This window comes from Erpetoichthys calabaricus, chromosome 17, assembly GCF_900747795.2.
Source record: "Erpetoichthys calabaricus chromosome 17, fErpCal1.3, whole genome shotgun sequence".
In the NCBI taxonomy this organism is placed as follows: Eukaryota; Metazoa; Chordata; class Cladistia; order Polypteriformes; family Polypteridae; genus Erpetoichthys; species Erpetoichthys calabaricus.
In genome coordinates, this window is record NC_041410.2 from 74,310,234 (window position 1) to 74,325,579 (window position 15,346).

At 37.1% G+C, this 15,346-nt stretch overlaps 1 protein-coding gene across 1 annotated transcript; it reads left to right on the top strand.

The window, feature by feature from the left end:
* Positions 1-6,574: 6,574 nt before the first annotated feature.
* On the top strand, positions 6,575-15,052 carry LOC114667291 (uncharacterized). The gene is made up of 4 exons (XM_028822545.2): positions 6,575-7,272; positions 7,359-7,822; positions 10,339-10,627; positions 12,787-15,052. The coding sequence occupies exons 1-4, from the start codon at positions 6,606-6,608 to the stop codon at positions 13,557-13,559; spliced, it is 2,193 nt and encodes a 730-aa protein (XP_028678378.1). The 5' UTR covers positions 6,575-6,605; the 3' UTR covers positions 13,560-15,052.
* Positions 15,053-15,346: the final 294 nt, after the last annotated feature.

The following is a 15,346-nucleotide window of genomic DNA, read 5'->3' on the forward strand; positions in this document are numbered from 1 at the left end:
GTGTTCAGTTGTAGGTGGTTTAAGTTGCACCATTTAACAAAGTCCTTGATGAGGTAACTGCTCTCTTGTTACAGTCATGGAAGTGTGTCGTTGAATTGAGCCAGCACTCTGATTTCATACAAACCTGTACATGTTGGTTATGCCTTTTGTCCGAAACCTTTTATAGTGTCCTTTAAACATTGAAGATCATTCTGTTTTGTGCAGCAGTGTGCCAGTCTGCCATGGAACTTGATTAGTTCACCTACCTGGGATTGGGCAAAATTTACACTCAATCAAAATGTGTAATATTTCCTTTTCAATGTTATTTATCAATTTAGTGGCACCAATCACTGAATACCTTTTAAAACATTGAACGCTCCTGTTGATGTATAGCTGTGCAAATGAACAGTCAAATAAGTAGCTTCACGGATTTCCACTGTTAAAAGCTCTTTATGATTTTGGCAGAAAGTCACAACAAAAGAAGGGGTCCTTCCATGGCTTCATTGTGGAAAGTCAAGAGCATTGAAGGAACATCTTCTCTAGCTAGCGGTCTCAGTCTTTAGCAGAAAACCGTAAAACACAAAAGGAGGGCATTTAAAGAACAGCTGCTTTGATAATTCTTCTTGAAAAATAAGTGATTGATGAAAGAGATGTGGCTTTTACCAAAAGGCCAGGCATGACAGCACACATTTTACATTTAAAACAAATGGTTTTAGGTTGACTTCCATCACTTAGACTGGATATTCCTTTAAATCTTAACGTACAATCTGCATGAGGCAAGTTACAAACTTTAGACCAGGCCTGTTAAATGTTTAGTTTTAATCTGTCAAATATGCTAATATGTTCTTTTAGAGTGCAGAAGATGATATTTGTAGACTTTTTTTCCATTAATTAATTAAATGCTACTCTGAAAGGTGCTATATGCCACATAGAGTACAGCAGCTTTGGGAAGTGTTTTGTGAAGTTCAATTACTACACTGTTTTTAGGACATTATGCCAGGACTAAAGGTATTAATATTAAAAAGTCTGAAAACAAAATGTGCCTCATGCAGTTATTTTTAAAAATATTTTGTATTTATATATTCGGTTTAATTGGTTTCTGTTTATTAAGGCCAAGAATCCCATAATTTGTTAACGCTATTGCAAGATATGAAGTTCTACTGGAGTGTTTAAAATGGCTTTGTGCCTCTTTTCACCCAAGAGTCTCCAAGCATGCATGTGAAGTAAAAACAGGACTTGTGTTATTTGAAGTCTTTTCACTCAAAGACGTGAAATAAAAAAAAAGTGCCAAGCAAAGACAATACACGTAAATAAAGGACACATGCTTTAGGAACAAGGCTCTATATTTTCTAGATAAGAAACCTGCTTTTTTTAATTGTTTGTATTGCAAACAGTAAATGGAAATAATATGTGAAATGCCAGGTAGCCATGACCTTGTGCTGACTGATAATTCTGGGTTTTGGATACAATAGTTAAAATCCACTCTCATCACCATCTCACTGGGCCAAATAATACAAGGCATAGAGATGAGGCAAGATTTTTGCATCTGGCTACACACTACTTAGAATGTGGCACTCATTTTATAGAGCTACTCACATTATATCTTCATAAAGAAAGAAATTGTGACTTGTTTCAAGGCAGACCAGATTAGCATTCTGTGCCAGGCACTTAATATTCTGTTAAAATGGCCCTTAAAACTGTAACCAGTTGCATGTTGAAATGCAGAGGAGCAGCTACAGTAGTTCATCGTCTTTCCTGTTCGTTGCAGCTCTTCCGAAAGACTTGAATAAAATGATGATAAATGTAGTGAGTGAATGCTCTCTGGTGCATTAAGCAATACATCTCTGGTAAATTTGACAGAGCAAGTTCATTTCGAATCTATAAAGCACGAACAGGAGATTAAGAGAGAGCCCAATAGGAGTATGTAAAAATAGAAAAGATCTCAAGTGAAGTTGAAGCCCATCGCTAGTTTCAAATGACTTCTTTTAATGAGTACACATGGGTAGAACTAGAAGCTGTCGAGAATACATTTTGCATTAATATGAAAGACACTCACACAGGTCACAGAAGATTGAGAGAACCAGTTGTACATCTGTGGCTGAACGTAGCAGCCTGGTAGCTTCCCTAGCCTGAATGCTGCGTCTTCTGCAGAAGTCGTCATTAAAGACTAAAGAGGAGCTTGACACACAGGTAGTGCCTCATCTGTTGCAATGAAAACCTATAGACAACTATGACGGTAGGGGGCAGAACCAAGCATTATTGTTAGTGTGCAATTAAATGAACATTTTGTATTTAAGAATTATGAATGGTTTTATAATTTGTATTTTTTAGTTTGCATCAAAAATTATTTTAAGAACTGACACTATGCATAATGTTGCAATCTACTAAAGAGTTCATGTTGACAGGCCATTAGTGTAAAATGTAGCACAGGACTGTTTTTAAGCACTGGGGAAAGTAGGAATGATATTAACCACTTGGAGGAACCTCCCTTTTTGAGTTGCTTCTCTCATATGCCTTTTAGAACTGGGGGCCCAGGTGTTGGTCATTCAGTCTCAAGTTTGTCTAGCATGAAACAATTAAGTCTTGACAGGATTATACTGAAGTAAAAAAATAGATATTCTACGCATGATGATTTGTGTGTTAACTCTGCTGTATGTCCACATACATACAAACTTCCGGACTTGTAAACTGAAGAATGATATATAAAAGTATATTCAGTGACATGCTTTGTGTCTTTTTAATTGGAATTCTGTAGCATTTTCCTGCTGAGTGCAGTTGTTGCAAGGATTGGTTCCAGCACCCCAGAGACCTTTATTACACTGAGCAAGTTCAGAAATTTAAATTTGCAGAAATGTGTATCTGCGAAACAGTTTTGTTTAAACAAAAGTCAAAATTAAAAAAGTAATAAACTAATTGATATTAGGATTTCACTTTTTTCATTTCAGAGCTATAAACAAAAACTAAGACGCTATTGATTCCATTCAGTGCTCCCTCACAACTTGATTCCTGTATGCAAATCCACACCAGAGATTATCTGAAATGTGCACATTCCACCTGTGTCTTTAGTTTTCTTCCCATATTCCAAAAGCCATGCAGGATAATTGTCCTGCGGTGAGTGTGTGTGTTTCCACCTTGTACTCAATGCTGTATGAATAGGCATCTACTCCCCATAACCCTGAACCGGGTACAGTTAGACCAATTGATGGCCTTTCTTAAACTGTCCACAATAACACAGTTTTTGTTTATCATATGAAACTTACTTAAAGATAATTTAACAAATGAATACCTTTTAGCTGTATTGGACATCATATCTTTCTCTCACACACTAATATAAATACAGTCGATTCCACTTAATTGGGCCACCGGTTAACTGGGGCAGACGCTTATTTGGGCCAAATTTCAAGGAATGAAAACCAAAATAATAAACTAATACATAATTTAAATGCTTAATTGGGACAGTAGCAGACGCGTGCTACAAGTCAGTCATCCATCGTCGCCCGTCGAAGAAGCACTGGTAAGTTTAGATAGTACAATCTTAGAGTGGAGTAGCACATGTCTGCTTAATAGTCTACCGTCACCACTACTGAACCGTATTCAGTTACCCCTACACCACCTCGCGTGTACGTATAACGTATAAGTAAACTTTTTTTTGTCAATTTTATTTATAAAATTATAATCCTTGCCAAGATGCCAAGAAATTATTTTACACTTTCAAGTAAAATTGCTTTGCTGGATAAAATTAAAAGCCAGCCATTTAATACAAGCCATCGTTGGCTCACTGAGACAACTGGCGTACCAAAATATACCATAGTGAGTCTCTTACAACAAGAAAATCAACTGCGTGAGGAATGGGCATTACAGAAAAGACAAAGTACAAACTTACAAAAACAAAAGACAGACTACACTTGATGCATTTTTGCAGCATTAAAAATTGTATGTACATACCTAATTATTTTACTTTAGAATTTATTATTATTTTTTCTTCAGAGCTTATATTGTTTTCTTATAATTTATATTTGGGTTCAATAATTTTATTAAAATATTGAAAGAAAATTATTCTTTAATTTTATGTGGAATTCGCTTAATTGGGGCAGCCGCTTAATTGGGACAAAATGTCCTAGTTCTAATGTGTCCCAATTAAGAGGAATCGACTGTACATACATACATATATATATATATATATTATATACACACACACACATATATACATACATACATACACATTATATATATATATGCACATACATACACACACACCCAAATAAAGACACGCACAACGTAGCTTTAAAGTTGTTTGTATGGAAAAAGACATACAGGTTATGATTATTACATTAGCTTTATTAACTCAAAAGAATGTCACAATGGCACAGTGCACATAGTTACAATCTCATAAGTGCTCCAACTTCAGGCCTCATGTACTTTTTTTTGGATGATAAATTAGACTGGACTGCCAATACTGATGCTCTGTGTAAGGAAGGACAGAGCCGGTTATACTTCCTTAGAAGGCTGGCGTCCTTCAACATCTGCAATAAGATGCTGCAGATGTTCTATCAGACGGTTGTGGCGAGCGCCCTCTTCTATGCGGTGGTGTGCTGGGGAGGCAGCATTAAGAAGAAAGACGCCTCACGCCTGGACAAACTGGTGAGGAAGGCAGGCTTTATTGTTGGCATGGAGCTGGACAGTTTAACATCTGTGGCAGAGCGACGGGTGCTAAGCAGGCTCCTATCAATTATGGAGAATAAACTGCATCCACTAAACAGTGTCATCTCCAGACAGAAGAGCAGCTTCAGCGACAGACTGCTGTCACTGTCCTGCTCCACTGATAGACTCGAGAAGATCGTTCCTCCCCCAAACTATGCGACTCTTCAATTCCACCCAGGGGGGAAAACGTTAACATTATACGAAGTTATTGTCTGTTTTTACCTGCATTGTTATCAATTTTTAATTTAATATTGTTTTTTGTATCAGTATGCTGCTGCTGGAGAATGTATTAATCCCAAGGGGAAATTCAAAGTATCTATCTATCTATCTACTCAACTGTAAATCTACTTTTGCCCACTCCCATATATGCACACACACATATAGATAAGATATACAAAATATAATCTGATGTGTGAAAACTGCTCTAATTAGTCTATATAGATAAACTACCTGTCTCAAAGTACATCAACATTAGAAGCAGAAAGAAGCTACATTTCTTAGTTCAAACTGAAGATCAATCCTGTGATGAACTGGCACTGTGCCCAGGGATTGTTCCTGCCTTGCGCCAGATGCTTGCTGAGTTAGACTCCAACTTTCTTGTAACTCTGCTCTGGATAAAAGGTACAGCAAAATGGGTGGATGGTTATATATACACACACACAAACTCTGTAATTCAGCGTATTAGAGGGATTAAATTTCAATAAATGACAAAAAAAAATTCTGTTGCCACAGTAAATTTGGCACACTTGGCAAGAAATTCATTTTAATGTGCAAAATAGAAATTTAAATGAACATGTTAGCAAAATACAATAATTTTTGGGGATTCTCCAAAGAGATTTTTTTGCACAAAATTAAGTATTATGTAGTATGGTTTTTACATAAAAATAATGGAACTGCTTTAGTTAATAATAAAACTGTTAAACACAGTGTTCCAACATCAATTTTTAAGAACATTATAGAATTTTAAACATAATTAACTTTTTACAGAAAGATAGAACTTCGTCTGTGGACAAGGGGAAATATACAGTATATACACAATGTTCTGAACACTCGGCAGAATGACTAAAAAGGAAGAAAAATGTAAAAAGAATAAAGAAAGGTTCCGACTTTGTAGTTACAGTGAGGCACTATATGGGCGTATTGCGGTTAGTACTGTATAAAGGAGCCATAGCAGCATTTCTTGACACACTTCTGAATAATTTGTTAGCTGAAAGTACTGTGTTATTGCATCAGACAAACGATTTGCAGCTTTGTTCATTAGAGCACTAGTTTTAATTAAATGTACAGTGTTATATTTAGTTCTTCACATGACTTTTAAAAAAAAGTCCATGGCAGGCAAAAAATACTAAAGTTTGGACTTTACAGTCCATGCTGTTGGCCACTGCAATTGTGATACCAAATTTGATATCAGCAGAGTGGTTAACAAATCATTGCACACATAGTTCTAAAGGTCTGAAATGTATAGACTTAAATAAAAGTTACAAGAACTGTTGCTTTTTTAAACTTTACATAGTAACATTACACGCATGTACCATCACTGGCGACACAAGAGGGATGAAACTGAACACTACAAAAAACAAAAAAACCCAGCCAGATTCAAAATGCGAGCACTGGTATGTCTGCATGCAAAGTTTGCCTTGTGTTTCTGTACCTAGAAATATAGCAGGCTCTTCGGTATGAATAATGTGCTAGATCAGCTGTGTACATCGTCGTTTTCCGTATTTACCTGCAAACTGTCAATGTCAAATGTGGGTGTGCTGGGGTACTGACAAAAATCAACAGCAGTTCTGTGTATGGACCTGTACACCGCATCGTATACAGTATTACCTTGCTAGCAGTATATAAAGCGTCCTTACGTCATTCACCGGGGACGTGAAGACGTCAAATCGCCATTTTCCACAATCGCATCCCTTATTCCTCCCAAAATGGAGGAAGTGGCCGTCGCAAATGTATTCACCCCCGAAATCAATTCAGTCATAGAAGAGAATGATGCAAAAAATACTAAGATTGTTATCAAAACGGCGTTATCTGTGTTTAGTGAATATCTTAGGCGCCGGGATGTGCGCTTGGAGGCGGTGGAAAGCTCCGAGTCTGCAGAACTGGACAGACTCCTTCGGGACTTCTATGCTGAAGTCAGGAAGCCGAACGGAGACTATTACGCTAAAAAGTCGCTGGTAACGCTCCGCTATGGACTATACAAGCATTTCCTACGGCATACAAAAAAGGACATCATCCGAGACCCAGCTTTCGGCCAGTCAAACTTAATGTTTTCCGAAATGATGACCAAACTCAAAAAAGAAGGGAAAGCTGACGTGAAACACAAAGCACCAATTACCAAAGAAGATCTGCAATTGCTCTATCGCTCTATGGACATGGGCACCCCTGTGGGGCTTCAACATAAAGTGTTCATCGACATCATGTTGTACCTTTGCATCCGAGGTAGAGAAAACCTCCGCGAGTTCCAACAGGACGAGTTTCATATTAAAAACGACTCCCACGGGGCTCGATACGTGTGTTCCCGAATCTTCCACTTCACAAAAAACTCCCGTGGGGCTACGGCAGAGAGACAGCCACGTATGTACGAGATTAAAGGTAAGAGTGCCCCGCTGCCCGTCGTTCACAATGTAATCATGACACAAATTATGACAAATTACAACGTGTCTCCTTGTCCTATGCAGGGAGTCCCACGTGCCCAGTAAGCTCATTCGAAAAATACCTTGGCAAGCTTAATCCAGCAAACCCCAGTTTCTGGCAGAAAGCAAAGCCGACCATCCCGTCTGAAGGCAAACCGTGGTATACTAATCAAGCCATTGGGAAAAATGCCCTGGGAACCTTCATGAGGACAATATCCGAACATTACCAGCTACCTAGACTGTACACCAATCACTGCCTAAGAGCCGCGTCGATCACGACACTGGACAAGTACGGCCTGGGAGCACAGCACGTGCTAATCTTCAACGAGCAGAGCGCCGAGAAGCATCGAATTGAGTGTTCCAGGCGCGCAGGCGCAAACCTGAATAAACTCATCGGCTTCGGACCTGTCCGCGAAGCCCCGCCCTCTCGCATGTTTATCTCTGCACCACCCACCAGTGACGTCAGAAGCATCCTAGAGAAGGCTTCTTCGCGCAACTTCACCAACATCGTAGGCTTGGCACTGATTTTTATAATGCATAACTTTCATTTGAACTGTATTTACCCACTCCTGCTTCATTATTGTACAGCAGTAGTTTAGCTCACAGTTAATTGATGCAGTTTTTATGTTCTCTGTTTTTAAAAGCCTGAGGTTTGTTAAGCAACAGTTTCTTGCAGTAAGTGGTGCGAGAGCTGCAAGTCGTCATTAAGTTTTGTTTAATCAATGCACAATATTTATTTAACTGCGTTTTTTTAAAACAGTCGCGCAGACGTAGGTACTCAGTTAAAATGTTCTTTATGACATTTTTATATACATAAGACCTAGCAGAGCAGCCGGAAACGTCTAACAACTACAGTACATTGAGCTGTAACTGTAAATGAATGAAGTTTGTAACGAAAGATTTAATGTAGTGCACAGGTGAAGTGTTTGTTTTTGTAGTAGCTCCTTAATAGCAAAGTAAGCCTCCTACTGAAATGGGGCACATCATACATTACATCATGCCAATTTTATTTTTTTTACTCCAAATATCCAAAATATTTGAATGATTGATTTATTAATGTAAATAATAAACAAATTTACTGATTATATGCAAGGTTATTTAACAATAGAACTTTGCTAGTTAGCCAGTTTTATAGGAATACTCCACCCAAAAGTGATTTTTTTATATGTTAAACACACAATGTCCTTCCATTCTTCTTTATTTTAAAATGAATGAGGCAGAGCTTACAAAAGGTAACAAACAAAATAATAATTAAAGGAAGCTTGTATAAGAAAAGTGAGATTCCTGTAGTGCGTGTTCTGGTTTGAGTTTATAATAAATACAATTCTCTAAAGTACACGTGTGGGATTATTTAGAAATGAGGAGACAGTGGAGTATCTCCATAACACCTCACACAACTTTGTTTTCCTGTTTATGTATAGAATTGGATAACAGACTTATGAATTATGCAACACAAGTAACGTCAGAATTTTGTTCTGTTTTACCATGATTTTTTTTTCACATTGTTTGCTGCTGTGCAATACAGGTCACCATTAGATTTTATTATACAATTTGTTTTTTTTTCTGTCATTCTGCATGAAATTAAACTTTTTTTCAGCCATTACGAGAAACTACATGGGGTAAGTTACATATAACAAAATGTATAATTTTTGTGTGGAGTATTTCTTTTCTGACAAAGGCAGTTTTCATTTGACTGAAATGTGATGGAATGAATGTCATCTGAAATGGTCCTTTGAAATCTTGCCAAGTAGAAGACATGCTAAAGGATTCTTGCAGGTCAAAGTGACTGATGTTGGCAATTAGTCAAATCATGGCATGGCTTTGGAATCAGGTTATAAATAGGTTGCATGTTACAAGCATCATTTACACTCCTGTACTGTTAGTGTCAGATTCTGTTTATGTTTTCTACAACCGCAGAATGCTTTAGCCAGTTTAAATCAAAGAATAGCTTTTTAGGCTTGTTGTATTGCCAAGTTTACCTTATTTTCATGTGCTTAATTCTTATGTGTTCCAGCTTTGAGTACAGAAAAGAAAGTGGTATGGTTTCTGCATTTTTGTAGTATATATTATGCTTCTAATTTGAAAAGATTTGTAAAAATGTCTATAAATAAATGAAATTTTTAGTGTACCACAAAATGTAGTTTCCCCTGGCTCCTCATTAGGTGTAGATATTCAATCCATCTGCCCCTCCATTATCTTAACTTGCTTATCCGTGGCAGAGTCACAGGACAGCTGGTGCCAATCTTAGCAAACATCAAACTCAAGGCAGGAACAACACTTAGACAGTGTGACAGTTCATCACAGAGCAAATACACATTCAAAAACAGGCCAGTTTAGCAATGCCAGTTTACCTCACCTGTCCATCTTTGGATTGGGATGAAACAGGAGCACCTGGAGGAAATCCAGCAGACATGAGCAGATCATGCAGACCCCACATCGAGAGCACCTTATACATGAAACCCGGTCTCCTTATTACAAGACGGCAGAACTAGCACCACTGTAACACCCCAATGTATTTTTCATAGCTATTTTAGGATGAGAAGACCTGTGTGCAAACCGTTTAGTTTTAGCCATCCATTGAGCTGAACCTGTTTTGTCAATTTCAAAGACACAGGGAGTTGTTGATTGATCTTCATTGGTAATGTATCTCTCATAATAATAAAAAAAAAATTTAAAAATTGCTTAGTTATCAGTATTACTTTGAGTAAAACTGTACATTCTAGTAGTGGTGCTTCTGTACTTAGATTTCATTAAATCTAATTGAATAGAATCAGCAATTTATATTGTTAAGTGTGTTTTTTATTTTTGTGTAAAGCATTACCATGTTCTTTATGTGTAGACAAAAGCTGATCAATTGTTCCTCTTTTCTTCTTGCATGCATTCATTTCTGTCTGCACGTGCTTTGCGTTCGATGCACATGTACAAGCAATGCACCACTTTCACAACTTAATATTTGGACATAATTTTAATTAATATCTGTGTTTCATCTAACTAATGATTGTGTATCTAATCTTTTCTTTTTAAGGAAGTTAAGCAGATCCCATTGATTGAGAGTAATGTGGAAATCAGTAATGTGAAATCACTAAACAAGGTTCTGTACGTCAGTCCCGTCATTGTTAAACAGGAAGAAATTGTTGTTAAGGAAGAGGCCATGGAAGGCTATGAGGAGTATACAGGTAACACAAGTGTCCACCAGGGTAATTGTCTGACTCGAGATATAGAGATTGCTGAAGGACGAACACCTCAGGGTGATGCTGAACTACCATCTAATGTGAGGAGCAGGCTTGCAGGTCCTTCCGTGTCTGCTAGAATGGGTAGGTTTTTTTTTTCTGCTTTGACTCTTCCTGAGAGTGTTTCTGTACCTCTCCATACAATACAGCTTAAGTAAAGCATGTGGCATTTTAAATTATAAGAGGCTATTGCAAAAGTTGTAAAGGTAGTAAGTACACACAGTTTTTAAAAGCTCCACATATTTTGTATTCTGTACTTTATCATGGTTTTCTTCCTCAAAATTGTATAGTAAATAACAAATTTCTTGAAATGGCACAGAGTTAAATAGTTTTTAAATTATTTATTTTATGGTGGTCGCCTACTTTTTTGTAGCCATCCAAAGTGGTTCATTGCCTTGCAGTTACAGTTGTTTTTTTATTGGGTTTTATATTTTATTTGAACTGTTTAATATTAATTACAAGTGTATCTTTTTATTATGAATGTGTTTTTAAAAGGGGCAATGGCATAACATTAGTAAAATATTTAGTTGCATAGCTGTTTATCTACCTTAGTTGACTTTTTTTTTTATTGATGTCTAAACGTAAATTACAGTCAGGTGAAAAACTAAGTATACCCCATGAAAGTTTTTTTCTTTTTTAAATATAAGTGGACATATCACAATTTGATCTTCATTTACTCAGTATTTTTAGGTAAAGATGGTGTATTTGGAAAAAAGAAACAATCAAAATTTGACTTGGCAATCTTTTATTCAACGTAAAATGAACAGACATGCCATTTCCATCTTTGGGAAAAGTAAGTAGACCCTTGGCTCAAATATCTGGTATTTCACCTTTTGGCAGAAACAGCCTCAAGTGCGAGTTTCCTATACCTGTCTACCAGGCTGTGGCATTGTCTGGTAAAACGTTTTTTTGCCCTCCTCCATGCAGAACTCCATCAGCTATGATGCTTGTGGGTGTCTTGCCTGCACTGTAAGTTGTAAATCTCCCCACAGCATCTCAATAGGATTTAGATCCTGGCTTTGACTTGGCCATTCCTGAACCTCCATTTTTTTCTTTTCAGTCATTCTTTGGCAAATATACTGGTATGTTTAGGGTCATTGTTATGTTGCAAGCTCCACTTTTAATTGAGCTTCAGTCTTCTGACATTTGATCTCACATTATCCTCAACCACACTCTGGTACAATGAAGAATTCATAGTGGATTCTTAGAAGGTGAGCTCCCCATGGCCTGATGCAAGAAAGGAGCCCCAAACTAGAACAGTTCTAGACTGAATTAGCTGATGGCATGATGTGGCCTGGCCCAAACAAGTTGACAGTTGTTTGAAATTTCCACTTGTAGATGATCTTCCAGTTGTTTGGAGATCTTTTTAAATCCCCTCACAGACTCAAAGGCATTTATAACCTTCTTTCTGAAGGCCTCAGAAAGCTCCTTCGACAGAGGCATGACGACAACCCACAACAAAGAACAAAACAAACTAAATCTCTAGGTTTACACAAGACAGGTTCCTCTAAGATCCTCTCTAATGATGTTTTATTTATTTGCGCATGATCTAGTGCACTTGATTCTAATTGTAGGTATTTAAGATAGTCATAAATGTAGGAGTGTACCGACAGTGCTGCAAAAAAAGTATTTCCCCTTCCTGATTTATATTCATAAAACATAATTTTTTCTGATCTCCTAACAAATTTATTATAATACAAAAGACAATCAGAGTAAACATACAACACAGATTTCAAATGATCATTTAAATTTAATGAAGGAAAAAAAATTACTCAGGTTGTCTTTTGCATTATTTCTTTGGAGATCAGAAACAAGTGTTACGAACAAACAAACATAGCAAAAAGCAGGAAGGGGCAGATACGTTTTCAAGGCAATATACTTTTTTCCATATGCAAAATTTGCATTTATATTTATTTCAATATACAGTGGACTATAAAATGTAAATATGTCAGGATGTTATTTTTAATCACCTTCATCTATAGATACTGTTTAAATGGAGATCAAATCTTGATATATCCACATACTTTAAAAAAGAAAACATTTTATGGGTTGTAGTTACTTTTTCACATAGTTGAGTGTTAATGATAGTTTCTTTATTTTATTTTATTAGTTTTCCAATTACTCTGAAAGGGGCCCAGTACTGCACTCAAATGAACTGCCTTGCATTTCTTCTTTGTGACTTATGTATGGGTATGCTTTGACAAATCATTTGTCCAACTAATCAGTTTGTTTTGCCTCCCAAGCCTCAGTAAAGCCCCTAGACAACTCAAAGCAAGTTATGAATTTCACCATGAAAGAGACACAGCCTAGTGTCCAGCTGAAAAGAATGTCTTCAACACAAATCGAGTCGGAATGCCCAGGGAAGATTAAACCTGTAAAGAGTACTACAATATTAAATTCCCAGACAGCCCTTCCAAACACCATGACTGGATTTCTTGCTACACAGCCAACTGCAGGACGAAGCCTGCCCCCTAATGGGATTGTGAATAAGCTGATAGGCTTGAAACCTTCTACTTTCATGGCTCAGAAAATGTCTAGCTGTCTCTCAAATGTGCATCCCTCAGTTTTGGCCCTTGTTGGACCTTCTTCTGTTAATATGAACTCCAGCCGGAAAGCTTGTAATGCAGGCACTTTAACTGTCAACTCGTCACTGGCTCACAGGATTGTTAGAAGCACTATAAGATCACACAAGGAGCCACATATAGTTGTCTTGCAAAAACCACAAACTTTGCAAAATAAAGATGCTGAGGATCCAACTGGAACCTTCCAAAACAATGTGCGGATCCTCCTTTCGTTCTGGCAGACGATTGGTATGCTTGCAGCTAACACATCCCCAGATCTCATCACACAATTTTTGGACATACTTTTGCAGCAGAATGCAAACCGTTTAAGTCCCCATGTGCAAAACCTGGTACAGGACCTGTGTGGTCAGCTGCAGCTTTCAACACCATTGACTGACCTTGGCCTCCTAACTGAGGGGTTGAAAAGGCTGTGCAGAGATGTAAAGCTGGAGTGAAGAGGTGTCTGAGATTGTAAAACTGAGGTAAATTGGATAGCATTACATCTGTATGAAGATTATGGTGGGATTTGTACGTCAAAAGTACTAGGTGATCAGGTATGTAACGGTACAAGGAGTGGGCAGTTGGGAATGGTGCCTCGCCTCATGTCAGAGCATGCTGCTCGTACTCATGAAGATGTACTATCAGTTGAGAAGTGAGAATTTCTCTCATGATCAATTTGATGAGAAAGCTCTTGAGTACTTCTTTTCGTAACCTGAGGGTTGCTGGTATGTTTTCATTTCCAGTACTAACAGCAGAACCTACAAAGTAAATTGTTGCACTGAGACAATGTGCTTTTCTGGTAAATGTTGTCTTCCACACTTGTAGGTTACTGGATTGATTCTGAATCTTTTGATGTAGAATACAGATGGGTAGTTTTGTTAAGACTCAATACTACCAGTGCAAACTGCACACAAAATGTTGAAAACTGACAATTAAAAACATGTCCTTATTGAGCTCAAACAAAGAGTACCCTGCAAAATCAGTATTTATATTTCAAAATGCTTTTTGTGGTATTTAAAATGTGCTGTATCTCAATTTCATTTTTTGTGGGTTTGTAAGTTGTTGTAACCCAAGTCTTCTGTTTATTGTCAGAATAAGCACAGTGTTGAGCAATTGGTGTGTTAATCCCCCATCTAGGCTTTTAATATGTTTAAAAAGGTGAGCGCCTTTTGCTGTGGTCACAAAAGCTGTATACTGGCATTTGTGAAAACAATTCTTTAGAATTTTTCTAATGCCGAGAGCACAGTTGAAGGGAGAAGTCAAGTGCTTAATTTTTATATTGTGATGAATTGTTAGAAGTCTTTGAATACGTTGGCTTTTCCATGATCGGTGAACTGAGAAGATTTTCATTATGAAAAACAGAATATTCTTAGTTGACAAACAATTTTTAAAAATTCTGTCCATCAATTTTCTAACCTGCCTCTCCAGTTCAGGGTCACAGGGATTATTTAATGCTGGATGCAGAATCAGCCTATCACAGTTTGAGCCAGAGCATGTGGGCTTTTATTTAACATTTTACAAGCTGCAGTGTTATGAAGAGCATAACCCTGTGCTGTTAGAGACACTTTATGTGATAGAAACTGTCCTTCTTATCACTTTGTTGAGTCAAACTGAGTGGGCAGTTTATAGCCGCTGCCTCTTTTGATTTGTGGTTAATGCCAGTTAACCAGGATCGATGCTTCACATTCATTAATGCGCATTTCTTTTGGGCCAAAGTTCATGTGGTTAAATTGTTGTATCTGAAAGGTCTTATTGTTGTTTGTAAACTGAATATGCCATCACAGTTAAATGTAATTTTTACACTAAGCCCTGCACATTGCAATTGAAAGGTTCATTTAATTAATTTAATGGCTTTCTATTTTAGAAATGGTTCTGTTCTTTTTATCATTGCAATACATTTTTGCCTTAAGTGTATTTAATAAACTATATACAACTTGTATTTATCTAATTTTGACAAATAAGCACTTGTTTTTATTGTTTTCTGTTTTAATTTCCAGAAAAAGACTATGCCAAGTCCAATTGGTATACACTGATCAAAGGTCCTGATATGGAGACTATTTTATGAATCTCTTTTTCAATTATTTAAAATAAAAGTAATCATAACATTCACAAACCATAGTGAAGAACGAGACATATGCATAGATGTTAAAGTTTTTGGTATGTTAATGACTTAGTAAGGTTGGGCCCATTCAGAATAAAGTCCACCTGAAAGCCTGCAGCCACAACAGGCAAGATAAGATAA